A 27144-nucleotide genomic window follows, 5' to 3' on the forward strand; every position below is an offset into this window, starting at 1 on the left:
AAGAGAGGACGTGTCTGCTAATGGCTCCAATGTGCTGGCCTCTGTGGCATGCCTCAATACTGCAGTCCAGATGCCTGGATGTAGGGACCAACCCTAGCCCAGAAACTAGGAGCACCAGCTTCCTTAACAGTCACATAGTCTATGATTATGCAGCATATGACCAGCACAGGAGAATTTTCAATTATATTAACATGATAATAAAAGCTAGCCTGCAGAAAGGAATCAGTACAGCTATTATCAAGACTTATGTAGTATAACAAACGCAAACAGTTAAATTTCCCTCCATTCCAGCCAAGAACTGAGGATTGCACCCAGTTCCTTACATTGAGCAAGATCCTAAGTGCTTTTTCATATGTTCAGTTAGGGTCTTGCCAAATAGCGAGGTGGCCCAAACTGGACACCTTCTAAACTATATTAAGTGCTATGGCCTTGTTTTGAAGACTAAATGTAGAGTTCGGAGTTCTGTGAAATAAAATTTATAGAATGATATTGGTGTAGACTGAGTCTGCTGCCCAGTTAGTTGGACTCCAGGCCCACAGAACAAATCAAAGTCACTCACTCATGATAAAGCTCTATATTTCTAGGCAGCACTAAATGGTATATATGATTTTCCATGAAATCAGAAGAGAAAGAAAGCCAAGTCTCCAAACAGCCCACACTGGCACATGGAAATCTCCTCTGCTTTCACAACAGGAAGAAAATTAACTGATGACCAATCCACTTTTGCTTTCTGTTTCTGATGTCTTTAGTCACTTTCTGTGTAGGAAACTTTCTGATTTCCTTGACCCATAGGACCACTAGGTCTACAGTTTGGAATGAAAAGCTATTCAAATTTATAATTAAAAACCAAAGCCATTAATTGATTTAAGAAAATCTAAGGGAACTTTATCCCCTGACAAGTAGATTTTGTCTAAATTAATAGATACTACAGTCAACACTTGGTGTGGGTAGGGCTTCCTTGCTTCAAATAATTGTTTTTTTTTTTCCTGCCATGCTGGACAGTGAATCAGCACTGTGCACACTTAGAAGTGGTCTGTCACTTAGCTACAGTGTCAGCGCCATTGTCTGACTTTTCAAAGTAAACCAAAATAGTCTTTAAGAAGATTAGACTGACAGGTGTGGTCGGGCTACATCTTTTTCTTTCTGTGACTCCCAGAATTCCCCCATAAACTTCTATATTATCTTTATTCACTTATTGGAATGTTCCATGAAAAGGTCTACAGTTTTCTTGTCCTCAAACTGGATATCTTACACATATGATTTCTCCTGATGAGTTATTTATCCATAAAACAAACTTCAGCAGAAAAGGAACACCTGAAAGTGCATGTAGCAGTTAAGGTGGGGTGTGAATGTGATTGGCTTTAACATTCATGCTGGATACTGCTAGAGCACACTTCTGGGTATTTCAGGGAGGCATAACCATGGGATCCTTTACCTCCTCCTCCCTGGCACTGTTTTCTTTTTTTTTTTTTATTTAAAGAATGACCAAACAAAATAGACAACAGAAATAGAACATACTTTCACAGAAAAGAAAGAGACAGTAATAAATCACTAACTGATGTATACATATTGTCCCCTTTTAAATAGTTGTTCAAGGTACACAAGTGGAACATATAAATGGGATTTCACCCAGGGAGACTGCAAACAGTTCTTGTTCAACTATCCAACAAAAACTAAGTATTATGGCTATCAATCCTATATTCTTAGACATGTAGGCATTTATCCATATCTTCATTTATGTTGAGACGTAATACAACTTATTAGGTTAAAATCCTTCTGAACAAAGATTAATAATATTGTTGGATTTCCATCATTACACTCTGGAATCAGCACTGGGTACTGCAGTGCTACTTTCTTTCCTTCAAATATTTGTTCATTTCCTCATGTATCATCAGATCAGTTCTCATAAACTGTTTATAGGTTTTACATAAGCATGAGTCTTAACATGTATTTCTATCCTTTCTATATTAGAGGGAGAAACAGAACAAAGCAGGCCAGAGCTAAACTTTTGCCTATAGACCTATAAAACTAAAAAGACATTTAAATCTGCTGTGTAAGGATTTCTACCATGGTCACTGTGCTGTTTCTTGTTATCATGAGCAGAATTGGCTGTATCATCAGATAAAGTATAATTGAACATCATTACATAACACAATTAACAGAAATACAACTTTGTGGATAGTGCAGAGCTACAAAAACAGGTATTAATCAAATCAGAATGGGTATCATAGTGAATCACTGTCATTTTCAGTATAGTTGTCTATACTCCTCAACTTGTTACCATCAACCTTACAGTTTTGAATAAAATCTGTCAATAATAAGCAGCAATCAAACGAGTCAGAGTTAACTAAGTTCAGTCATGATACAACAGTATAAGTCATACATGGACCTGATTGAGTTAATAAGGAATTAAACATATCCACTGTGCTATGGAAAGCTGTCTGTGCCCCTCAGATCCAGTGCTTGTATACAAACTAGGATGAAACAAGTTCCAACCAAGCAGAGTGGTGCAAGTAATAGGGGTTTTAATTTCTGATACACTATTAGCTATATCTTCTGTTGGTTTTTTTGATGACTATTTTTCCCCTTTACTCCCCCAAAATAAACTATGTATTTCTGGGTATCCCCAACACTCATGGTTTTGTACTGGGGGGGGTGGTAACCTGCTATTTACCTAAGTGTTTCTGAACTTTCTCACTCCTGGGCTGGATTTCTAGTTATATTTCTTCATTTATTAAGACCTGTCTGTTCAACCTATCCATACATATTGGTCTAGTTACCCCTATTATGCTCTGATTCCCTATTACATCAAGTTCCATTTTCTCATATTTTATTTTGGTCCATATAACCTTCAGGCTAATTGTACTTCCGATAAAGAGCCTTCGGTGGACCCTATCTCTTGATCCACTCTGCCTGCAATTCTCTCTGTTTTCCCCTAATTTAGTGTATCTAGGCTATCTATATTATAAATTATATCCAACCTTCTCTGCCTCATTTCTGTTGAGTTCTTTTTCTGTCATTAGTTGTCAGTTTGTCTTCATTTTGCTTTCTGCTCCATTAAATATGGCCTCTCTGCCACTGTTTCTGGAATCTTGGTACTTATCTGTTTTAGAATGTCTTGCAGTATTCTCTGTAGAGTTGAGTTGCTGGTTGCCAATTCCCCTAGTTTCTCTTTATCCTGGAAGCACTTTGGTTCTCCATTAATTTATAGGGACTGTTGTGCAGGATATATCAATATTGACTGGAGATTATTGTCTTTCAAAGCTTGAATTATTTTCCCCCATGCTCTTCGTGATTTGATGATTTGTGCCGAGAAGTCTGCTGTAATTCTGATGGGTGTTCCCTTGTAAGTGATCTGTTTCTTGTCTCTGACAGCTTTTAATATTCTGTTCTTATATTGGATTTCTGGAATTTTGATTATTATATGCCTGGGTGTAGCTCTGTTTGGATTGTAGGTATTGAGGTTCTGTATGCCTCACACATCAGAGCATCTTTACCTTTTCCTATATTTGGGAAGTTCTCTTTATTTCTGTGAATAGCCTTTGCAGTTCATTTGTTTCTATCCCTGCTTCTTCCTTTACATTCTTAATCCTTAAGTTGTAGATCCTCTTATCATCTTCTAGCCTTTGTATTGTCACTGCTTGCTTCCTTGTTATTTTTAAGAAGTTTTTCCTTTCTTGCTCCCACATTACAAATCTGTCCTCCAGTTCAGATAATCTATCCTTAGTTTCTTTCAAGCTGTTATGCCAGGTTTCCATAGAGTTTTTAGTTTCCTGGTAATCTCTTTGAACCTGCTTCATGCTTCTATGTTTTCTCTATTTTCTCCATCATACAACTCTCCCCTTTTTTTTTTCTGTTCTTCCATCCCACCTTCTGCTTTTTCTTGGGAGGTGCTTAGCATTTCTTTAACTATTCTACTTATGTCTTGCTTTACTTGGTTAAATATTTCACTTTTTAACTCATCTATGAGATCCCAGAGATATTGCTTTATGTCTATTGGTGCCATGCTTGATATTGCATGTTTTCTGTCCTCATTCTCCTTTGCTTTTACCTTTCCTGGATCAGTGTTCTCAGGATTGGGGACCAAGGACCCTTTCTTATTGCCTCCTCTTCTTATAATTTTTGTTCCCTCCATACAGGAGTATATAGGAGGCCCAATTTCTTTCTTTGTCAGTTACAGTTTGTTTGAATTATGCTGACTAGGTGTTCGCGCCCACTGCAGTGTACTAGTGAGACACAGACCAGAGCAGCCTATGCTGGGCCTGCCTCTCCAGGTCAGTCAAACTGCTGGAGGCTTCACTCCATTAGGGTGCACTGCGAGGTGCAGGAACCAGGTTTGGGCTAGCCTACTGGGTCTTAGTCCATGCATCACCCAGGTCAAGCACTCCCCACCAATCCCACTTGGGAGGGGAATATGTGACTGAAGTCACTGCAGTGCCCTGTTCCAGCTAGTATGCCTGGTCCCAGAATGTCATATGTTGGAGCCTCTTTGTCTATGGAAGGGTCCTCTCACTCACCGCAGGTTGATGCAGGGCTCCCCACCATATCTGCTCTCAATTCAGTTCACCAATTCCCGTACTCAGAGCTCTGGCATCTCTATCCCTGCTCTGCCTATTCAGATGCAGCAGGGGCAGGGAATTCAAAACACAGGTTCCAGAGGAAAAATTTCCAGTGGCATCATTGAGACTTTAGCTGTTCCAGTCGTAGCACTGGGATTTCATTTCCAATTGGTTTCTCTCAGCTTAGTTCGTTCCTGGATCAGCAGGGTATATCTCCCCCTGCTTAGGACTACCCACACCACACCATTCCTGGAATGTAAGCTGGCTATCTCAGAGAGCCACTGTAGCTGCTGTTATCTATTCACCATGTTCCCTGCTCTCTCTGGCACTGTTTTCTTGTTTTAGTGGTTCACTACCATGAACTAACAAATTTTTTGCTCCATTTTGCCTGTGGCCATGATGCTCCTCTCTGGAACCAACTGACCCCGGACTGAATCTCCTTAAACATGACCAAATTGAATCCCCACCCCCTTATGTTGGACGTATTGTGTCTCAGCCACAGGCAAAGTTAAGGAAGTCTTTCAAGTTACCTGTGGGAAATTAGGTTCCCCCATAGACTGTCACTGGCCTCAATGTAAACTAAGGTGTTTTTTGTTTTTTGTTTTTTTTACCAGGAATTAAACTCAGGACCTTGCACTTACCAGGCAGGTACTTTGCTGATAAGCTAAATTTCTGGCCCTACTTGACATGTTTGATTAGTGACTTGAGATGTCTGGAGAAATAAATTCTCATCCTGAGATTTTTCCAAGTGGAGTTCACCCAATAACTGGTGATTCTGACATTCTGACTCTACCTTCTCTATAAGGTTAATTCAATTGATGATGACTAGAGTTGGACATCTACTAACCCACCCAATAATTATTCTCGTAGGGATTATTGGAAACTTCATTTAAAAGTACATAGAACAATTTCAGTTTTCTAGTGTCCTTGAGTACACTTACTCAAAAGTGTACACTTCACTCAAGTCATTTGCCATGAGCAATAATAAAATTAAGGAGCTGCTTTAGACTGTGAATGGATGGTATTTAAAAACAAATACTGCTCTTAAAAATACCACAAAGACATATTTTTTAAAGTGATTTTCAGTTCATCTTGGAGAACAGAAGCACTCAATTTAACACATGAGACTTACAGCTCTGCCTCTGGGTGTGAGAGTTCACATCCATCAGAGGAGTGGGAGCTGCTGGGGACAGGCCAGAGCAGGGTCAGTTTGCCATTAACCTAGAATGAGTGTCTCTCTAGACTTCAGGCCATAAGTAAAAAGACAGTAATTTCTCTTTTTCTCCAGGATGAAAATGGGGAAAACTGAAAGATTATATATAAATATAAATTATAGAGACTTAAATTGCAGAAGAGTTTAATTTCATATTTCAAAATCCAATCTCAAAAAGTTGAAATGTCACACTTTATACTGTGATCTTATATTAAAACTATAACTTTCAGTTAAAGGGGAAAATAATTCCTCCTAACACTTTTGTATATTGTCTCCCAATAGAATATGAAAGCTTTGGACCATCACTCAGTGTTGGCTGTGCATAGGTTTTAGAGTCACTTGTATATGATGAAGAGAATCCCAGAGCTGCCTATGCTAGTGCATTGCCTCAGTTCCTCCTCAGTTCATTACAGAGCCCCTCTGATTAGGTCTCCCTGGAGAGCAGGATGATGAGCCCTATGCTTGCCCATCCCCCAAGCTGGGGGCTGATGACCTCCTGGGCCACAGGGACTGCAGGTACCACTGAGCACTCTTGTCTCTTGTTGGCCACACTTGTTCATTTCCACCATTTCCAACCAAAGAACTTGAAATACCTCAAAGCCATCATTTGTCTCCAGATGATGAGCTCACTGTTTACTGAAATACTTCCTTCTTAAAGGAATAAATCACAAAACAGGAAGCTGTGTCAGGAAGCATGAATTTGACTAGAATGAGAAGTGTAGGAAGACTAATAACATCGGTAATTTTAAGAAACCCTCACATTTATTTTATGAAAGAGCATTTCCACATCCGTTTTCTCATTTGGTTATCCACACCACTCAAAGATGTTAAATACCATACTAATGAAGAAAAGGACCCAGAGGTGACAGGATTTGCTCAGGTGCTATCACAATGGAAGCAAATTGGTCCTCAAACTCAGAAGTCTGACCCCAAAAAGGCCCCACGCCAATGCATTGCTCATGTGAGCAGCACGCTTTGCTGCTGGATTCAAATGCTATGCTTTCCTAGCTTAGGGAGTAACATGAAAATCAACTGTAGCTCCAATAGAGCTCAGCCAAAAAAGTAAAGCAAGAAACTAAGAAAGTTATTGCAAAGCACTGCAGTGAAATCTGAAACTGAAAGAAGAAATATACCTACTTAGGAAAAAAGAGAAAGAGATGAAGAATTACCTGGTATAATTGGAGACTAATTCATGAAAACAACTGTACAGTGAATTTTGACATTTAATTCTATTTTTGAGTAGAGTTAAACAAAATGAATTCTAAACAAACCAACAACCAACACCCCAAAACAACAACAGCAAAACAGTACAAAGCAAGACATGCAGCTGAGAAGAGGCTACAGTAACAAAGACAAGAAGGCACATCTCAGGCCCCACACTGAGCTCAGGATGAGCCCTTGCTTACAGAAGAGGCTGTGCCTAGAGGTGCTGGATCCCCTCTCCCACACAGCTTCTGGCTTCCTGCCTGCAAATGCATCTTGCAGAAAGTCAGCCTCCCTCAGAGGTAGTGGCAGCTGGCCCTGAGCTGGATTCAAATGGAGGTGAGTGGGCAGAGGATGCAACCACAGCACAGAGAGCAGGAAAGAGTGCAGTTAGGTCTCCTGACTTTCCATGATGGACTAAACATGTAAGTGATGCAGATGAGCATGCACTGACCCGAGGGTGGAGAGCAAGCAAAACACAATCAAAAGAAAGACTAGGAATTCCATCCATTTCAGTTACCCATCAAGGTCCAGTAGGCACAGGGAAAGGACAGAGCTTTTAACAAAAGCCACCTCAGCATCAGCAGTCAACAGGCAGCTGCTCCCGTAACGCCCCATGAAGAGGTGCCACGTAGGCACTGCCCTGCTAGGGGTCAGGAGTTTTAGGTGTACTAGGAGCTGATGAAGTCCAGTATTTCTTCTGGATTATCCTTGGAAACAGTGTCTCTTTTCCTGCACCGCTTCTGTGCCTGTGACTCAGAGGTCCCCTGGCCGGGCTCAGGAAACACAGGGTGCTGCTGCACAGCGAGGGCAGTGGCTCAATGCACCCAGGGAATAGTGTGGTCACACCTGTCCTGTGACCTGGTGCGGCACCACCCTAGGTCCCTGCTGTCTTAGTGAGGTGGGATGTTGCCCAGGTCCTCAGGTAACTGGGCAAAGTTTTAGTTTTGAGCCCTGGCATGGTAGTGGCAGGGTGTTGAGTAAGTGGTCACTTCTGTGGTATTTCTCCTGGGCCCTCCCTGCAGACTTCTCAATGAAGTTCCCTCAGACCCCCTCTGCCGGTACAAGCCAGCTTCTGCAGGTGGATGGGCTCTGTGGTCATCTCAGAGCACAGCCGAGGCTCTGCACCTCTTCTGTAGAACCAAATCCCTCCTGAACATGGTCTTTCTTAAACCCCTCCAGTCTGTCTGTGTGCACTGCACACTTGGAGTGGGCCCAACTGGGCCTCGGGGCCTCTGGGAGCGCCACATGCCAGGGCCTTTGCTGTGTCATCATCGGAGCAAGGGAGGGCACTGCTGTCCCCCCCACAGGCCAGGAAGATGACACTCAAGAGAGAGGGCTCTGCAGGGAGGCAGGGTGCTGCTTGCCCAGTGCAGAGCAAGTCCTGTGCCATGTGGGCAGGGCCCTGCCTGTCTTCTTGCCCCTTTCAGCACTCAAGAGTCCTCATAATCCCGGGAGTTCCTCAGTCCCTTCCTCCAGCAGGTGCTGTGAGTCCTCACCTCGGGGCTCAGCTGCCAGGGACTGCTGCTGCAGAGAGCCTCTGGGAGCACAGCACAGTGTGAGGACTTAGCTCTACTAGATGTGCATTTAAAATAGAGGGACAGTTCTATTTTATGTTACAATAAAATTTTATTAATGTTTACAGAAAATAACTACAGATACATGAAACCAGAAAAAATCCAAAAGGCAACATTTCCAGGTGAGGCAAGGAGATGTGCAATTGGAGTCCTGCAAGGTGAGGTGGTCTGAATTGTCCTGCAGACCGATGATCAGCCATAAGAGAGGAGAGAGAGGGAGATTCAGGTCAGGCTGGCCAGTTTCTGCCTGTCCAGCTCTGTTCACCCCATCCCCCCTTAGCTCCAATCCTGGTCCCTTCCAGTGGGCGCTGCTGTGGAAACAGTTGTGGCTCTAGCAGTGGCAGGAGAGGGACAGGACAGAAAATTCCTGAATCGCTCTTCTTTGTGCCTTTCCCAAGGCATATAGGCCACTTCCTGCCAGAGAAGCCCCAGGCACTGACCCAGACAGCAAGACGCCGTCCCATATCTTGTCCAGCTCCATTGGTGGTCCCATTCTCTTGCTTTGCTCCTGGCCAGCAGCAGCCTCTGGAAACCCCTCCTAGTGGTACCAGCATGACCTTTCCTGCATTCCCACCACCCACAGTCACTAACCCCAGCCTCCTACTCACATCTGAGATGAGATCTCTCTTAGCGGACTCTGAATTGAGCCGAGAGTGTGCACAAATGCCGGATGATGTCCGAGTCTGTAAGATTCAGGAGTGCATAGGCCACGAGCTGCTTGAGGTTGGCCGTGTCTGGGCACTGGCAAAAGTCTCCTGGGTAGTGGAGCAGCCAAGTCTCCAGGATGGAGCTCAGAGCCCTAGGAGCAGGGGGGCAGGAGAGTCAAAGGCCTGACTTCTCCCACTGCCCTAGGCTCTCTGTCATGCAGCCTGAGGGGAGCCCTGCTCAGCAGAGCACACCCTGCCAGCCAGCAGCTGGGCACAGAGGGCAGAGGTGTAGGGACCAGGTGTGAGTGATCTGTGTCCCGCACCTCCTGGGCAGCCTCCACCCAGCATGGCACCAGCATGACCTTCGCTGCTCAGGGATGGCATGGGTTCTCCTTGCTAGGAACAGACTGTGTACAGGTGCATCCTCACTGGAACCTGCTCCTTGCCCACCCCTGAGGCCCTCATGCACAAGAGCCCAAGCACAGCTGTCTCCCTCCTCCTCAAGGCCCAGCCTCTGATCCAGGCCCTCTAGTGGAAATCAATGGACAGTGAGTGACCCTGGTTTTTCCCACAGCCCAGTTCCTCCGATGCATCCCACTTTGGAGAGAGGATTCTTCCCTCCCTCTTAGCCCAATGGCCTTTTACCTCTTGTTCTGCTGGTCCTCTTCAGAGTTCGGAAGGAAGGAGGGGTACCTGGAAGAACCAGGAGAACGTGACCTTTGAGGACTCATTGTCCTTCCCTCCCAAGACGTCTAGGGGACCATGTGATTGTGGGATGGCAAAAGAGGCTGGGAAAGTTGAGAGTTTGGTAGGCATTGCTCCCTGAATGACAGGGAAGCCTCAGGAAAGGTTCTGCACACAGTAGGTGCTTGTAGACATCTGTGCTGTGGGTGAGCCCAGCCAGCTGTGCCCCCATCTCAAGACAGTACTGCCATGACTCCCCTAGGGGTCTCTGATCTGGATTCCTCTAGGCAGAAACCTAGAAAAATGAGGCTCCAGCTAGACAGTTCCTTCAAGGGGCAGATTGGGGAAGCCCCACAGCCCTGGGCTCCACCCCCTAACCAGAGCCAGACCTTGGTCATGCATTCTGGGGCATCAGCCTATTTGGTCCTGAATACAACACGTGAATGGAAGTCCTCTGAACAAACTATTTTCCCCAGTGATTATTAGGGTACAGAACGGTTCAGGGGGTTCATCCCCAAGAGCCTCCCAAGGGTCCAGGGTCCCCTGACTTGGAGGTGGGGCACACCTGAGGAACAGCAGATCCAGCACCTGCCGCGGGGTGGCGAACCTCCTGTAGATGGCCAGGAAGGCAGGCACAAAGAATGGGTACCCGTGCAGATGGGCGGGCACCAGGTTGTCCACCAGCTTCTTCAGCATGTCTGGCTCCAGGCTCCTCACCTTGCCAGCATCCTCCAGCTTTGGGCTGGACTTCTTTGAGGCCTGAGGTGGCAGCGAGAATGGCTTTGGAAACACTAGCCGCTCTAAAGAGCTCAGCCCCCAAGTGGATCAGCTGCCAAACGCGTCCCCTGGTTTCACACCCACTCACGCACACTGCCCCACACACCACAGGGGCAAGCAGGGTTCTGGGCTCTCCCGGCTAACTCTGACCTGTTGGGTGCTCTCCTGTATCATCTTGGGAGTTCTGGGGTCGGTGTGCTCCAGGCTCTGGGGCTGACGACTGCCTGAGCCTCTCAGCCTTCGAATAAGACCCTCTTTCCACCAACTCTTGTGGCCTGAGCCTAGGCGTTTTGGGAAACAGCAAGAAAACATCGTCCTGACTGTTCTCTCTCTACCAGTAACTGTAATGAACCAGCCTCGAGAGTTCTAGGTTCTGTTAGGCGCGTTGTCAAGGAAGTGAGGTCACTTCCTCGTGTTCCCCTCCCCTACCTGCTTCTCCCATGTCCCCTGCAACTGATGGATGACCCTTCCCAACCTGCTAGTTGCAAAACGGGAAACACCCAAACCCAACGTATCTTGCACTATTGTCTTTGTGTAGACCCCATCTTCTCCTGGGTAGAGACAGCTCATGAAGTACCAGGCCCTCCTTCTTCGTATTAAAGAAGCGGCTGTGGGGCTCAGCCCATAGATTAAAATTCGTTTTGGGTGAAGGTTTCAGCTGAGGGCCAGTGTGAATTCTAGGGCTCTGGTTAGCTTTAGAGTGAGCATCAGGGCATGTCCTTGAATTAGGATTGAATGGTTATCACATCAGGTTGGTTTAGGAAACTAGCACCTGGTTAGGTTGACATTTTTTATGTTAAGTTCAGAGTTAGGGTCCTTTATCATGTGTGAGTCTTGGGGCTAGATGTATTAGGTTTTGTTCCCTGCTAATTTTAGTGCTAGTGTTTTGGTTAGTGGTCATGTCACATATTATTTTCATCACTAAGCACGTTGTGTAGAAAATTTTATTGGAGTGTGAGAAAATGTAATGTTAGGTTTTTAGGGACAGATGCTGAGGATGTAAGTGGCAGGGTTATTTTAAGGATTCAGGTGAGTTTTGGGATAGGGTAAGAGTGAGTGTTGGGTTTAGAGTTAGTTCAAGAGTTAGAATGAGGATTAAGGTTAGGGTTAGTGTTAGGCTTTAAGAGCATCATAGTGTTCAGGATTCAGGTTTAGGTTACCTTTGTTGTTCGTGGTTAGGGTTAGGTTAGAATATTAGGGTTATTTTAGGTTAGGCTTTTGGGTTAAGATAGGGGTTAGGGTTAAGGTTGCACTTGGGGTTCATGTGTGAGTTAAGTCAGTGTTGGTGATGAGTTTGGTGTTAAGTTTTTGGGATTATGAATAAATTATAGTGTTATGATTTGCAGATATGTTTCGGGTTTAGTTTTAGTATGAGTGTGAGTGGTAGGTCTAGGGATTAGGATGAACATCAGAAGTACGGTGAGGATCAAGGATAGAATAAGGATTAGAGTGTGGTTAGGGTTAAGGGTAAGGATTTAGAGTTAGAGTCAGGGTCATAAAGTTGCTGGAATATATGTCTAGTGGAATCACTGTATGGTCACAAAAGAGATTCTATTAATGAAAATAAATATATTTGGATATTCTTTACAACAGGAGAGACCCAAGATTGGGGAAAAGTTTTTTATTTAGTAGTATTTTATTTAGTAGTTTTTTATTTAGTATTGTCTTAAGGTGATTTTAAATTGTTTTATTCTTCTTTAGTTGTGTTTTTATAAACTTCCTACACAAATTTTGAAGCCATGTAAATTAAACTATATCCTGTTCTATTCAAAATAATCTCAGAAGCATGTATTGCTTACCAAGGATAAAGGTGCCTAAACTTTTATAATTAAAGTGAATTTTGAATAAATACAATCTTTATAATTATAGCTAATTGATTAATAGTAACCAATATTCCCTGGGCACTTACTATGTGCCAGCCACTGGACTACATGGTGTGGGAGTGTGTGTATTGTGGATTATTTGTATTTTACATATGCACAGTGCATATAGGTTTACTTCTCCCAATCCACATGAAACGGCCTCAGCATACAATATGACCACAGTGGTGCAACACAGCTGTCCTGGAGTTAAGCATTATATTTTCCTTTGCAGATGACAAAACAGAGTCACAGTCTAATTCAGCACTTTATAGCTAACTCATGTCGAACTCAAATAAGATGGATTTGACCAAATCCATGGCTTTACTGTATCACACTGTACCTCCTATGCTGATGTAAGATAGAAAAATACATAAATCATATTGTATCAGATTGGTAATTTGCTACATGTGTACCATGTGACATAACTACAAAATTTGAAGAGGAAAAAGAAATTCTGAAGTAATATGTGCCAATTGTCAGCCAGAAAAAGCCAAAATGCAATAAAACAATCAAACTAACACGTACTAGCATGGAGGCGGCAGTGATTGCAGACCTAAATTCTCCCATTGCCTCAATGATACAATAACTGATCTTTATATTATTAAGCCAGAATCCTCCCAGGTACACAAGTATTAAAACATCACACTGTATACCTTACACATGTACAATTTTTATTTTTAATTGTAATTTACTAAAGCTGAAGAGCAAAATAAACTCAGTATGTTCAAGGCAATTAGGAAATATATGTCAAATTTAGAAGGTATTCTAGTCAATACAATTAAAAGAACAAAGTATAACTAGAACTGTGAAAAATTCAGATATTGGGAACTTTACATTATAGTAGATACATATTCTATTTTGACTGGTAATTTTCGTTAAAGGCAAAATAAACTTTTCATGCCATTAGCTATTGTTCCTTTTGCCAATTCAGAATTAATATAAACATCAGTGTATAAACTGGTTCATCTCTGACTGTACCTACCTTGAGATATGACAGTCTCAACGTTCAGTTGCATGGTATGGATAAAAAAGACTTTCAGGTAAGAACAATATGCTGCGCAGTTGAAAATAAAGGGCAGATCTGGTTTTTGTGCTTCCTTTCCCCATCTCCCACCTAGAATTTGCATTTGGTTTAATAATCAATATTATAAGGTTGCAATTTGTACATACATGTCGCTTCCAATACCACCAGTATTATCTTCATTGTAGTAAGAATTCAGCTGTCACCTATATGTTTATTGTCACACTTTACACACATTAAGAATTTAAGGATGGCACATCCTTCATAATCATGCATGACTAACCTGCCAGTGTAGTATTCAGTGTTCCCAGTTTGAGATTCTACCTCCTGACAAGCTTCATAAAAGGGAAGAAATAAAACTGACTTGCATTCTATACAAGATGTCGGTTCTATAAATGCCAGAAAGGAAAGCAAAATGAACAGTTGGAGCATATGGCCGTGAGTGAGCTGACAGCCCGAAGAAACTAGCTCTGCACGAACAACAAGGAGCATCTTGAAATGTTCAAGACATATGTGTTTAGGATGATGACTGAAGTGTTTCATAATAAAAGCAGGACCAAGTGAACCATGAGTGCCGAATAAAGTTTTAATTAAAAATAAGTTTTTAGCCTTCCATGTGAATGTACAATATGCTTCACAGATGGATTTTATATTTAAGTTTTATTCAAACCCAAAAAAGTGAGGCAAATAAAGCTTCTGAAAATGGCATTAAGGCTGAACTGCGTATAAACAAAGGAGGGCTCTGGGACAAACAAACAGGGAAGGGAGAGCCACTCTTTTGTCGTCTATTTTCTGTGTGTACATTGCAGACTAGATGATGCAACTTACCAGTGGTGCAGACATGTTTTTCTCCAGTTTAAATATTTCATAGGCATGCACAGTTAGGAAACCAACTAAATATTTAACAATGGAGAAGTGGTTAGATGACTTTATGTAGTCAATTCTAATCAGGAAGTGCATTTATGTTCTATTTTAGAAAAATGAAATGATATGTACATTTAAATCATAGGATACATACTTCATAAAATAAAACCTAATTTTGTAGTAGAGCATAAAAATATATCACTATGTATCTCAGCACTCTTACTTTTATATATTTACTTTTCTAAATCTTGTATATTTTATGCAGTATTGCTTTTTAAAATCAGAAAATAACATTTGAAAATCCAATTAAAATTGAAATATTTATCTAGAAAAATAGCTGTAAAAACAATAATCATTCTAAATTCATAAGAACTTTTTAAAAATAAAACTTTGATGTATAAGAAATGGTGACGCTTATCTATATAAATTCATGCAAGGTAGGAGAAATTTATTTAAAACCCATCGGTTTTATGGAAATAACAAATGATAATATTTCTCCATCTAGTAGATGAAAGTGTAATGACAATGCTTTTGAGTGCACACAGTGACAACGGTCTACCTTTTTTCGTGCATATGAAAAAAATGTTGCAATCACCAAAAAACAATTTTCCTCTGTCTTGCAGGGGACCTGAAATAATTTTGACTGTTTTGCTTAGGATTATCAATAAAAACTTCTCCAGATTTTGCAGCCTCTATGCCAAAAACACATTCATTGCACAACACAGTTTAGGAACAATATGACAACCACTGCTTAGCTATAAAAGGGAATAATACAGCATAAAATTTTCTATCCTTTAGGAAAATTCAAAGTATATTTAACATGTCTTTGTTAAGTAGTAGATTACCTTACAACAGCACTTTTTATTAAAAACAGAATTAATAAACGTAAGAGAAAAAAAGCTGTAATATGTATATGGAATCACTCCTCACGATGATTTTAAACTCTATGAATTGCAAATATGTACTAATAAACTTTTAAAAAACTATATTAGTAAGAGAAAAATAAGCTATACTGTTTCAGAAAGTAAATATCTTATGAGTTCAATAGATTGTCTGCAAAATACAAAAACAATGATAAATATCATTTATAGTTTTTACCATGTTTTGGGTATTGTTTTAAATACTTAATTGTTAACTAATTTAATCATAACACTGTCTCCATGGGTTTTAAATAATCACAACAACTTTATGAAAATATCTTCCATTTTATTAGGGAGAAACCTATTTATAAAGGTTGATAACACAGAGGTGACAAACTCAGGGGAGGAAATCTGGAGTGTATACAACATATTGCTCTTAGGCCAATTGGAGCTCTTCACAAACTACAACTTCCTTTCCCTGGATCACTCATGAAAGCAAGTTATCCTGATAGTGTCTAGTATTTGTCGGAGAATACCCACATGTTCTCCCATCTAATCATAATATTTTGCTGAAGACGGCAGATTAATGTTATTGTCTTATTTCATTGGAAGACAAAAGGGAAGGTCAGAAACGTTGGAAGTGGTTTTTCTGCTATGCAACATTGCAGTTCACCTCTGATGTTATGGTTTGTGCCTAGATGTCCCCGCTCCCAAAGCCTCATGCAGTCATGGAGGCAGGTTTCTAGAGTTTGTGATTGATTCATGGTCCAAAGCTGGGATTACGTGAGTGCTACACCTGTCATAAGGCAGGTAGCTTGTATACAATACAAGGGACAGAAAGAGGCTTGTCTCCCTCTCATTCTCGTCCCCCGCTTGCTTTTGCTGTCTTTCACTGCCATGAACTCTGGCCCCTCTACCGTGTGGGAACAGAAACCTCTATATACTCTTCCCTTAACTTGGGGGGTGATGTATTTTGTCTCAGCCATAAGAAAATAAACTAGGTTATCTAGTAATAGAAATACACATAGGTACTAGGTGAAAAACAACAGGAGCACAAACATTTTCAAAACCTTTGTTTTCATATACCACTATTCTACTTAATAAAAGCTCCAACAAATTAATGAGGAATTAGTTTCATGAAGCCTCTAACAATTCTATTTTACTACGTATGTTCCAGGACATTGTCTTTTCTTAAAGATTTCTTTCATCTTTCTGAACTATATCATAAACTCAAAAAGGTAAATTTGTTTAAATTTTTACTGCATCGGGAAGTACACTGTCCTTTTTTGGTACTATTTCCATGAAATCTTGGGTCAGTTACAATAAATCTTCAAGACATTTATTTCATATAGTTGTCCATTCTTGGCTTTGTTCATTTTTAATATTTAGGGGTTGGAAATTTGTTCTGAATTTTAATGAATTAATGTTAGTTCATTTTTCATTTTAATTCACTGAGGTTTTTCTGAAGATGTACTACTAGCTACATCATTTGAATACATAAGTTGTAACAAAGTGAGATTTTTAACCACTTATTTAGTTGAGAGGCAGATGGGTTTAGAATCAATTCCAAGCGTTACCAGTTAGATGTTTTTTCACTGACCAGTCACAGTGGTTTGGTCATCAGTGTCCTAGTCTATAAAATAGATTATTGATTTGTGGACTGTGGGGAGCAAGAACCAGGCCTCACCAGGAGGTGATCCCAGCCTGGAAACCAGAGCCATGCATGGGCCACTGCCAGAGTCAGGACAACCAGACCCAAGTCTCTCTCCCCGAGTCTGCCATTTGCAAAATGCAGAAAGAGAGAGAACCAGGCTTCACCAGGAAGTGACCCTTACCTGGAAACCACATCATTTTCATTGCTGTTTGTTTTAGGCTTATTCTCTTTATGTTAAATCTGATGGCAGGAGCAGCTATTTAAAGGATAGCAATATATATTATGTTGATTGTTTTGAAGTCCTTTTTTTGCATTTATTATTTTGTTTTTATTGTTTCTATTCTGTTCTGTTTGATTTTTACTATGTCCGAAGGTATCTGCAGCTGTTTTAAAGACAGGAAGAGGCATTATCGTAACTATTGTTGATTTTGTAAGGTTTGGAAATCCTGTATCACTTACACTGGTTTGTTTTGATTGCTTTTATTGTTTTATTTTCCTGGGTTTTATTCTCTTTAATAATTTAAAAAGGGCAGGAGGTGGGGAGGTTTAGCTCAGCGTCATAAATACCTGCCTGGCAAGTACAAGGTCTTGAGTTCAGTCCCTGGTACCAAAAAAGAAAAAAAAAAAAAAAGTAATAGTAAAACCAGACTACTTATCCAGAATGATCAAAATATACTGTGAATATTTAAATTTAAACTTAGTATGAGATACATTTCCACTAACCCCCCTCAAAATTGTATCCCTGATTTCAAATACACTAATTTCATCATTCTTGCTGTTTCCTGAAGCAGTTCTGAAAGTCTTCTCCCCTATCTTTATGAGATGTGATTAAAAAATACTATACAGTTAATGCAGACACTGTCATTCAGTAGCAAGGTAGATTCTAAAAACATCACAGTGTGTCATCATCCATGTTATTCACTAGATCTAGCACTGCTCAACCTCCAGCTCTTCTATATTGTCAAAATGATGAAAGGTAAACATTTTGAATCAGTTTAGAGGCAGCTACAATAGACAACTAAGGAGCTGGGGATTTAGCTCAGAGGCATAATGGCCTGCCTTGCAAGCAGGCAGTTGTGAGTTTGATCCCTGGTACCGATAAAAAGGAAAAAGAAAAAAAAAGGCAACTAACAACCGTCACACAAAAGGACTCTCAGAGCAATTTCAGAAAGTGGCAAGGGTGCTGGGATGTTTGTTCAGGTAAGAGGATTAATGACAAGGTGTCTTTTACCATAATACATTTTTTAAAATGTAAACATTCACAGTATCTTTCAATCGCACTACATATACCTACTATAGCTCATAGACATGCTGGGAAAATCAATGTATGTAAATCACCAAATACTGATAGTAGCCCTTTGTAAAGATTAATTTAATTCTCTTGGTGCATAAAGTTTTAGAACTATACAAGTTGGGATAGGAAGTAAAATAAATATATTTTCATTCTCCTCAAACCTGTAAACAATCAAATACCATACAAATTAGAAAACATTCTAATGTAGTTCACTTGTGATTTAGCCCAATTTAAATGTAGTGAACTGTACCATACCATGATTTGTTTTTTTCATAAAAGACTGTTTCACTAATTTGCTTAGTCACATAGTAATTTATACTATGTAATTTATACTCTATGTAATTTATACTACAGTAATTTATAGTGATTATTACTTAAATTAACAAGCTTCTAGATAAGAGTGGGATAATTTGAATGCCAGAAGATAATTGTTCATCTCATAGTGAATGAGAAAAGGTAAAACATCTAGCAAGAAAATAATTTTTAAGGCTCACTTAGGAACTAAGAAATTTATGTATCATAGATGAGATTACAATTCCACTGGACTATAAGGTGCCCAGCACAATGGCAAACAATTGCAATAATAACACTGTATTTATCATCCCTTGCAGTAAGGTTTAAGAGTTGGCCAATCACATGAGACTTTTAAATCTTGATTAGCAAGTAACAAACAAAAAGCAAGTTGCTATATTATAAATTTTTTTTTTTAAAGAAAATGTAGAAAAAAAATAAGCAACTTTCTGTGCGTCCCTCTGCAGCTCAGCTTTGCAGCTCTCCTTGTTTATCTCTGAAGCTCTCTCTCAGCTGCTGGGGCTCAAACACAGGCTGAGGTTGTTCCCAGTGTCACACAATTGTGTCCTCCTGCTCCATCTTGCTGCCAAGTCTCTCTTGTCATGCAGCTGGGAGCAGGGCATAGGGAGTGTTGTTGGCCAACTCACTGCTCCCAAAATAGGAGGGAGCAGGGTTGGGGGAGTGCTGACTTCCCACTCATTGCCCCGCCATGGCTTAAGGTTGTTTAAATCCCACATCCTCCTCTCTCACATTGCTGGAACAGGGCAAGAAAGATCGTGCTGTTCTACTCATTCCCTTTGTGGCAGCCACTGTGGTCCCTGACTTTACTGTTGCTAGAGATTCCAGTTAGCTGCCGAGATGCACAACAAATTAAGGAAAACAAAACAAAAAGCAACTATCAGCCCACTGGAGAAAGAGCAGACTCCTGGTCACTCACTCCTGAATATACAGGTGATATCTGTTCCCAGGCTGCAATATCAGTGTCCTGTTAGCAGAAGGCAGAATAGGCGAGGGGCCTTGCCTGTGGCAGCACTGTGGGCTGCCTCACTGTAAAGGCCTACGCCTATGTTTTGTTTGATCTGCAAATCTCTTGTTTCAGACTAATTTTGGCATCAGGGTGTATATCCCACTCTTTCATCCAGTTACCTGTATTTTTAATTGATTTTGTCTGAGTAACCCCAATGTAGCTCCTCTGTGCAGCCATGCTGCACAAACTATGTACATTTCTACATGTATGTGGCCCCTTTGTCCTGTCTAGTGTTTATCTTGTAGGTTAACAGCAGAGCCTGACATTCAAGAACAAGGTAATAATAGGTGCCTGCCTTGCAAGTGTGATCAGGAGTTTGATCCCCAGGTACAAAAACACACACGCACACAAAAAACAAAAACCAAGTTAATAAAGAAACTCATATGTTTTAGTGTCTTAATGTAAGAAAATATGTATTTATATATATATATGTGTGTGTGTCGAGGTGTTAGTGTATATTTTACCTACTGTTCTTTTATAATAATGTCCCCTCCCGGCTTTGTTCCTTTTTGTGTTTAACTGGACGTGGATGAAAGAGAGTACTGAACTTTGGCATGAAATAAGCCAGGCCTTATCAGCTCTACCTGAGGTGACCCTCTCTACCAGAGGTGTAACACTTTATTTGCCAGAAACCTCACTGAGACCCTTTAACTTTCCGTCTGCCTCAAATTCCCCTATGGTTACCATGAGGCTTGTTTGAATTTTTTAGTAGTTAAAGCCATCTATTTTTACTAATAATTAAATTTCAATTATATACAAAAACCTGAAAGTCTTATCTCCTTGTACATTCCCGTACATCATTTTCCTGGGTCAGAATGTATTATTTTGTATAGGAATCTATTAGTGAGTTTTTGTGGGTACAGCCCTAACATTTTTGTCTAACTTTTATGTTAGTGTTACAGGTAACTTACAAACTACCACCGCAATATTAATTATACTAAATTTGACTCTGTACCTTCATCTGTGAGATATACTTTCACATGCTATGTTATTACTTATAGTATATGTTTGTTATTACATTTGAAGAACTCCCTTACACAGGGTAGTGTATTGGTATGAACAACTCTTTTATTTCAGAAAACCACTTATTCTTCTCTCCATTTTAAAGAGTAGCTTTGTAAGATAGCGTATTATTAAAAGAGCTGTCGATTCTTTTAGTACTTTGGTTGCACTTCCTGGGCTCCCAGGCTTCTGCTGAGAAATCCAGATAGTCTGGTTTACCTGTATGTGACAAGCTGCATTTCTCACTGATGTCAAAATGCTATGTCTTTCACTTTTGGCAGTTCAGTCATGATGTGTCTTAGTGTAGGCTTCATGTTCAATCAGGTTTGGATTTTCTCTGTATCTTGGGAAGTACATCTTGGGTTTAGATGTATACATCACAAATTTGGAAAGTTTTCAGTTATTTATTTAAATAAGCATTCTGCTCCTCTGTATCTTCTTTCTGCAACTCCCACAATGCATATATTTCCCAGAAATCCTGTATAACTGCTTCAATATTTTCTATTCCTTTCCCCCTACAATTAGAAAATTTCAAAGGACCTATCTTTGAGTACACTGATTCTTTCATTATACTGAAGCTCTCTGCTGTTCTTCAGTTCCTATTTTTCAGCTCAAGAATTTTTTCTTTGTTGAGCTTATTTTACTCATTTTGTTACATTCTTTGTTTAGTCTTGTATCTCACTAAGTTTCTTGTAGTATATAAAGTTTCTTTATAGTAGTATTCTGAATTGAGAAATGGTTCATTCCATTTCTTTGGAGTAAATCACTGCAACTTTACTTTTTTTTTGATGATACCCTGGTTTCCCGATATTCTTATTCATTGTATCCTTGCACTGGTATCTATACATTTGGTGAAGCAGACTTACCAGACTTATCTCTGGTAAAAAATGATCTTCACTGCCAGGAAAGGCAGAAGCATGAAGTGGCACTGTATCTAGCTAGCCAAATGAAGGGGGGCATCCCACAGCTCCACATCAGAAAGAGAAGAGCAGTTTCACAGCAGAATTTAGGCATGTGGAGTCCACAACATTGGTAACTGTGTGGACCTCGGCAGCCAATGATGTGGAGGTTCTGTAACATCTATGAGGATTGATGGTCATGGGCGGGGGGGGGCCTCTGGGTCCAGTGATGAGTCCTTATGAGTAGGTAAGGGCAGGGCTGGTGACATGAGCTCACGTGGTGGCCAACAGTGGAGGCAGAGGTATCTGTGAACATACGCAAGGCATGGAGGATGGTGAGTGCACTTGCAGTGGTAACAGCCGAGGCCAATGGGCCCATGTGATGATAAGTAGTGGCAGGGAGCACGCATGTGTGCAGAGGTGCATATAGCAGTATACAAACAGCCAGCAATAGGCTTATGTGCAGTGTGAGAGCGTGGTGCACACGCACATTCAATGATGAAGCAGTACTCACACACACTATAGCAGCTGCCTGAGCAGCTGTATGCATGCATGTAGCCATGAAACATTTTTATAGGCCAGGAGATGGCTAAATCTGGAAATGGACACTGGGTCAGTGTCTGTGTCAAGCATGCTTTTACCAATTATACTAGAAACTGGTGCCACAGTGGCACTAGTTGAAGTAGCTCCAGTCAGGCACCTCAGATCTATGAAGGTGGGACCACCTATAGCAAAATTCATGTGAGATCTGTGACAGAACTTGGAGATTCTGAGGTCCTCAGTGGCAAAGACTGACATGGTCCTCAGAAGAGTAGGCCACCATGGACCGTGGCACTTGTGTTCACATAACACAACAATTCAACTCCTAGGTGAGTGCTCACAAGAAATAGAACTGTTATTTCTACACAAAAATACATGAAACTTCTGATCAACATTTAATAAAGCCCCCAAAGTAGAAACAAACAACTCAAATGTCTATAAACTGATTGGACAAACAAGATGTAGTATGTTCATAAAATGGTTATTTAGTAATTTAAAAAAGGCATTTAGTACATTACAAGGTAGACAAATCCCGAAATATCAATTATGCTAAATGAAAGCAGACAGACATGGCTGGTCACATATGATTCCATTTACATGAAATGTCCAGAATAGAGAAGAAAGTAGTTTAGTACTTTCCAGGAGCTGAGGGAATAGAAAATGGGAACTGATTGCTATTAGGTTCAGAATTTATTTAGGGTGATAAATATTCTGTAATTATTTAGTGGTTATGGTTATAAAACACAGAATACAGCAAAAATCAGTTAATTATATATTTTAATAAAATTAATTCTATCTCAATACAGCTATTGTTAGTAAATAAATGATGAAAATTCTCCATCTGCACCTAATTCTTTTTTTTTTTTTTTTAATCGGTACCAGGGATTGAACTCATGACTGCGCACTTGCAAGGTAGGCGCTTGTGCCGCTGAGCCAAATCCCCAGCCCACGCACCTAATTCTTAATCAGGAGCTTAATCTCTGAAATCAGATCACAATTATTTACCCAAGATTGCTTGATCATCTGCATTAATTACACAATTGTAAAAATGTTGGAATGTTAAAATATCATTTCAAATTATCCCCTTTATCTTCTTTTATGTGAAAAAAGTAAATTTCAAGAGGAATAAGGGACATAAGGTTACAGAAGGACTGATCTTCCTTATGTAACCTTATGTAAATAAGGAATAACACCCTTATTTCTTTGTTAAATTTAACATTTTCCTTTACTAAAATTTCTGTTTGTTTATATAAAGAAAAATATATTGAAAGATGAAAAAGAACTATCTTTCTTACAAAGTCCAATGGTTATTATCAGGCCTATGACAAATATAGAAAAAAATATATAAGAGAATAAACAATTGCTTCTATGAATGAGAAAATACAATCATTAGTACTTAAAGGTTTACTCTTTCAAAACGATACAACATAAGAATTCAAAGTGACTGAACAATAACAATCAATCCTTCCCCTATTAGGGAAGATGATCACACACACAGCAGAGATGCCAGATACCTGGGAATCTGCCCCATCCTTCACAAGGATGCTAAATTTAACTTATAGAAAAAGATGTCTTTCACAGTATTAGTTTACAAAGCGCTCTCTCTCTCTCTCTTTGTCTTACTTTTCATGGCTGTTTCCATAGGTAATAGCAGATATACATACAACAAGTAATTTCTGTGGTGCTTAATTACTTAGGAGACTTTTTGTAATAGAATATTTTCTGGGATGAACATAGTCACTTGTTTCATCAGTGGCAACTTTTAAATGGAGGACTTTTAAAAATTTTTTCCCACAGAAAAACACATTAATTTTCATTGAGAATATGCTTACTATGCTCAATAATAACCTTTACAAGCTTACTGTGCAGAATATCATCACATAACCCTCAGCCAGAGGGTAACTCAGTGGCCATACGGTCCTGCATTTTGACAGTCAGGGTCCACATGTACCTGAGAACGGCATTCTGAGTTGAAGAAATGGGCAGCTGGGAGAACAAAGAGTGGTGGCTATCAATTATGTGCCAGACTCTTTATTGGATACCAGCATGGGTTGACACCATGATTTCTTAAAGCCTCTAACGTGCTGTATTATACTTCGCCCTAACACGCCAGACTCTCCCTGGCTGCCCACATTTATGGCATCCCTTTTCATTGCTGTCATCCTACCAACAACTCAAAAAACATTCTTAATACGATATTTACATGGTCTATCATTGGATAACAAATATATTTTTCCCAACAATGTAACCAATTTTACATTTTAATTTCAATTTAAATGAAGTGCAAGTCAATTGTTTTCTTTCTAACTTATAACTGTAGAATCAACCAATAAAATACTATCTTGTAGTCAGCTCTTCAATCTTAAAAGCAAACTACATTTATTTCTGGTTTTCTCTTCTCACCCTCTGGTAAACATGGTAACTGATTTCTTTAGACCTTAAGTATCACTGTCTTCAGAGGAACAAAAAACTAATTTTGTCATACTACCAACAGATTTTCAAATGCCTACTAAAAAGCACTCCACTGTATTATGTTATTCAAAGTGAGGTTTCGACTTTCTTGGGCATTATGATACCTATGATAATGTCAAAAAGGTTAAATTATAATGTAATGCCCTTTTTTTTTCTTTTTTCAATTTCTATACACTTACTAACAAAAGCTATTTTCATTGTATAGTACAAAAAGGCATGGCCATAAAAGAAAATCATACAAAGAATTCTAAAAAAAGAAAAAGGCATTCACATTTTGGATTCACAGTTAACAGTTAACAGTTATTTCTAGTTAACAGTTATGTATTTAGGTAACTGAAGCAGTTCTTCCTGAGGAGTGAATGCCTGCATTATATTCAAAGTGAAACATTTAATAAGAAAGCTATTTATTATGAGCTAAGAAATACAAATAGCCTTTTCTGAGGGACAGAAAACTAGAAAACACAATTAAAATGGTTTAAACTCCTAGGAAATTCATTTCTCAATAGATTTTTTCCTGATTATCAAGAAAAGGGAATTAATATTAATTATACCTTATCCACATAAGATAATCAGTCAAGCAGTTGAAAAGATAATTACAAAGTAATTAAAACAGGAGAGCTTTTCTAGAGAATCTGTTCTTTAGTTTGTAGATGGCGGTGTGAGATACATGTGAGGGGACACCCTTGTCACAGATCAGAAGTTGTGATTGTACTGTGGAGCTTTGATATTTGAAACACAGCACATTCTTCTGTAATAAAGACATAATAATAATAATTCATCATTTTGCAGTAAGAAATGATTCAAGTCTCACTACTTAAAGAACCACTTATTTTTAAAAAAGGAGTGCAGATATTGATCACATCAAACATTTTCATTGAGAGGGTGACATGGACACTCATAGAGTTTATCGTGGATAGTCTCAGAAGGTTTCCTGTGTGTGCGAAACAGAGCCACAGGCCTTTTTGTATAAGTTCCTATACATCTTGTCCATGCTGTTCTCAAAGATGGGTCGGTGGGATTTTCCTTTATAGGAGGACGCCCTGTTGGACCAGTATTCACCATCATCCAAATGGAGGTTGCCATGTGGCCGCTGATATGAGCTATAAAAAAGGACACGAAAAGTTTAAAGCAATGGTGAAAATAAATTACAAGTAGCACTACCTAAATCACATATTTATTTAGTACTTTATGGGTCTTCGAGTCTCTGTTAGAGCTCTGAGAAATACAATATAACCAGTTTGTGCCTTCTGTTAGGGAAAGTAGAACTATGATGTGAATCAATTATAGAATGATAAAATGGAAATTCTGAGTTGGAGCTAAAATGAAATTCAGAGAACAGAGACATGTACAACATGGTGAAAACGGGCACAAATGGTCTGCTCTGGCCAGCATGAGAACACATAGCCTCTAACTTCAGTATACCTGGAACTGAACCCTTTTTCAGCCGCAGAATGTTGGGCAATATGTTTAATTGTCTGGAATTGCAGCTTCCTCAATTATATTCTTGTAAGATTGTTTTCAAAATTAAATAGAAAATGTGTACAGTGCATAGTACAGAACTTATCTGAAACATAGGTTATTAAATATAAGGCACTGAATTAGGCACTTTACATTTATTTAGTTAATCAATACACTTATTTAGTCAACCAACCTTTGAAGTGGGTAGATGTGAAAATTAAGACACAGTGAAGTTAAATGACTTGCTTTTGACTACTGAATTAGTGACAGAATGGGAAAGGGAATCTTATCTGTCTGTGGACCTAAAGCCTTTTCTATTATACTATGCTCTTTTTGTCTGCACTGTGGGATAGAAAATGAGGCTGAATATGTACCATTTAGGAAAAATGAAATGACATAGAACAGCTGGAATTTGGATAGAGATGCACTATAGATTTGAAAATTTAGAAATAAAATAAAGCACAACAAGCATGTATTTAATGACATAGATCAGGACTAGGCTAGGTATAATGGTAATAAAAAAAGTAAAGGCAACACTTTCTGAAGGATTGATAACACATTTTTGAACATATCCAAGTTATAATTTTACTATCATTAACATTAATTTCTGGGCCTAATATATCATTTTTCTAGAGATAAATGTTGATTTCTTCACAGATTGAACTTATTTTTTATAAACACTTTTTTTTAAATAAAAAAACTGTATGTTTTGTACCAGGGAACTGCACTCCTGACCTTGTACTTACCAGGCAAGTGCTTGAGCCACTAGCTAAATCCCTGGCCCTAATCTATACATATATTTTTTTACTACATTTTAAAATATATACCTATTTCAGTAAATGAAGCCTTGTTACAAATTAGATCTCTCAAGTCTGCTAGAAATTTGTGACACATAAGTCTATATTCCTGTGACTAAGTGTGACATATACTTAGAAGAATCTTACTTCATGTAAGTAATATATTTTCCCTGCTTATCAATCCTATGACATTACTTCTATTATCAGCTGTAAAATATGAACTCTTAGAGCTATGTATCTATGAAGATAATTTACTTGGATTGATATGAATCTGATACATGCACACAATAAAAATGGCTACATAAAAAGCCACAGAGTGCCTATGTGAACATCCTCAGAGCCTGACAATGTCAGTGAGGATGCAGCATATATCACTTTGGACAGTCTGGTGCTCAGTAAGGGTGACTATGTAATTTAGCCCCATTCCCAGCAAAATCCTTACA

General features: G+C 39.5%; 3 protein-coding genes across 12 annotated transcripts in view; 1 reads left to right on the forward strand and 2 right to left on the reverse strand.

The window, feature by feature from the left end:
- LOC100722197 (sodium/glucose cotransporter 4) overlaps positions 1-27144 on the forward strand; it is a 239976-nt gene that overhangs the window by 133145 nt on the left and 79687 nt on the right. The window lies entirely within an intron of this gene.
- Positions 8580-10952, reverse strand: LOC134473070 (ral guanine nucleotide dissociation stimulator-like). The gene is made up of 3 exons (XM_063236472.1): positions 10449-10952; positions 9845-9892; positions 8580-9351 (listed from the first exon to the last, which is right to left on the reverse strand). Exons 1-3 carry the CDS (start codon positions 10577-10579, stop codon positions 9180-9182), a joined length of 351 nt encoding a protein of 116 aa, XP_063092542.1. The 5' UTR covers positions 10580-10952; the 3' UTR covers positions 8580-9179.
- Spata6 (spermatogenesis associated 6) overlaps positions 14116-27144 on the reverse strand; it is a 149715-nt gene continuing 136686 nt past the window's right edge. For all 5 annotated transcript variants that reach the window (XM_063236470.1, XM_063236468.1, XM_063236469.1 and 2 more), the window contains one exon: positions 14116-25546. In XM_063236470.1, the coding sequence (XP_063092540.1) occupies positions 25366-25546 (181 nt within the window). In that variant the 3' untranslated portion in view covers positions 14116-25365. The remainder of the gene's footprint in view (positions 25547-27144) is intronic.

Source organism: Cavia porcellus, unplaced genomic scaffold (assembly GCF_034190915.1).
Source record: "Cavia porcellus strain 051 isolate PalLab524CR breed Dunkin Hartley unplaced genomic scaffold, mCavPor4.1 scaffold_25, whole genome shotgun sequence".
In the NCBI taxonomy this organism is placed as follows: Eukaryota; Metazoa; Chordata; class Mammalia; order Rodentia; family Caviidae; genus Cavia; species Cavia porcellus.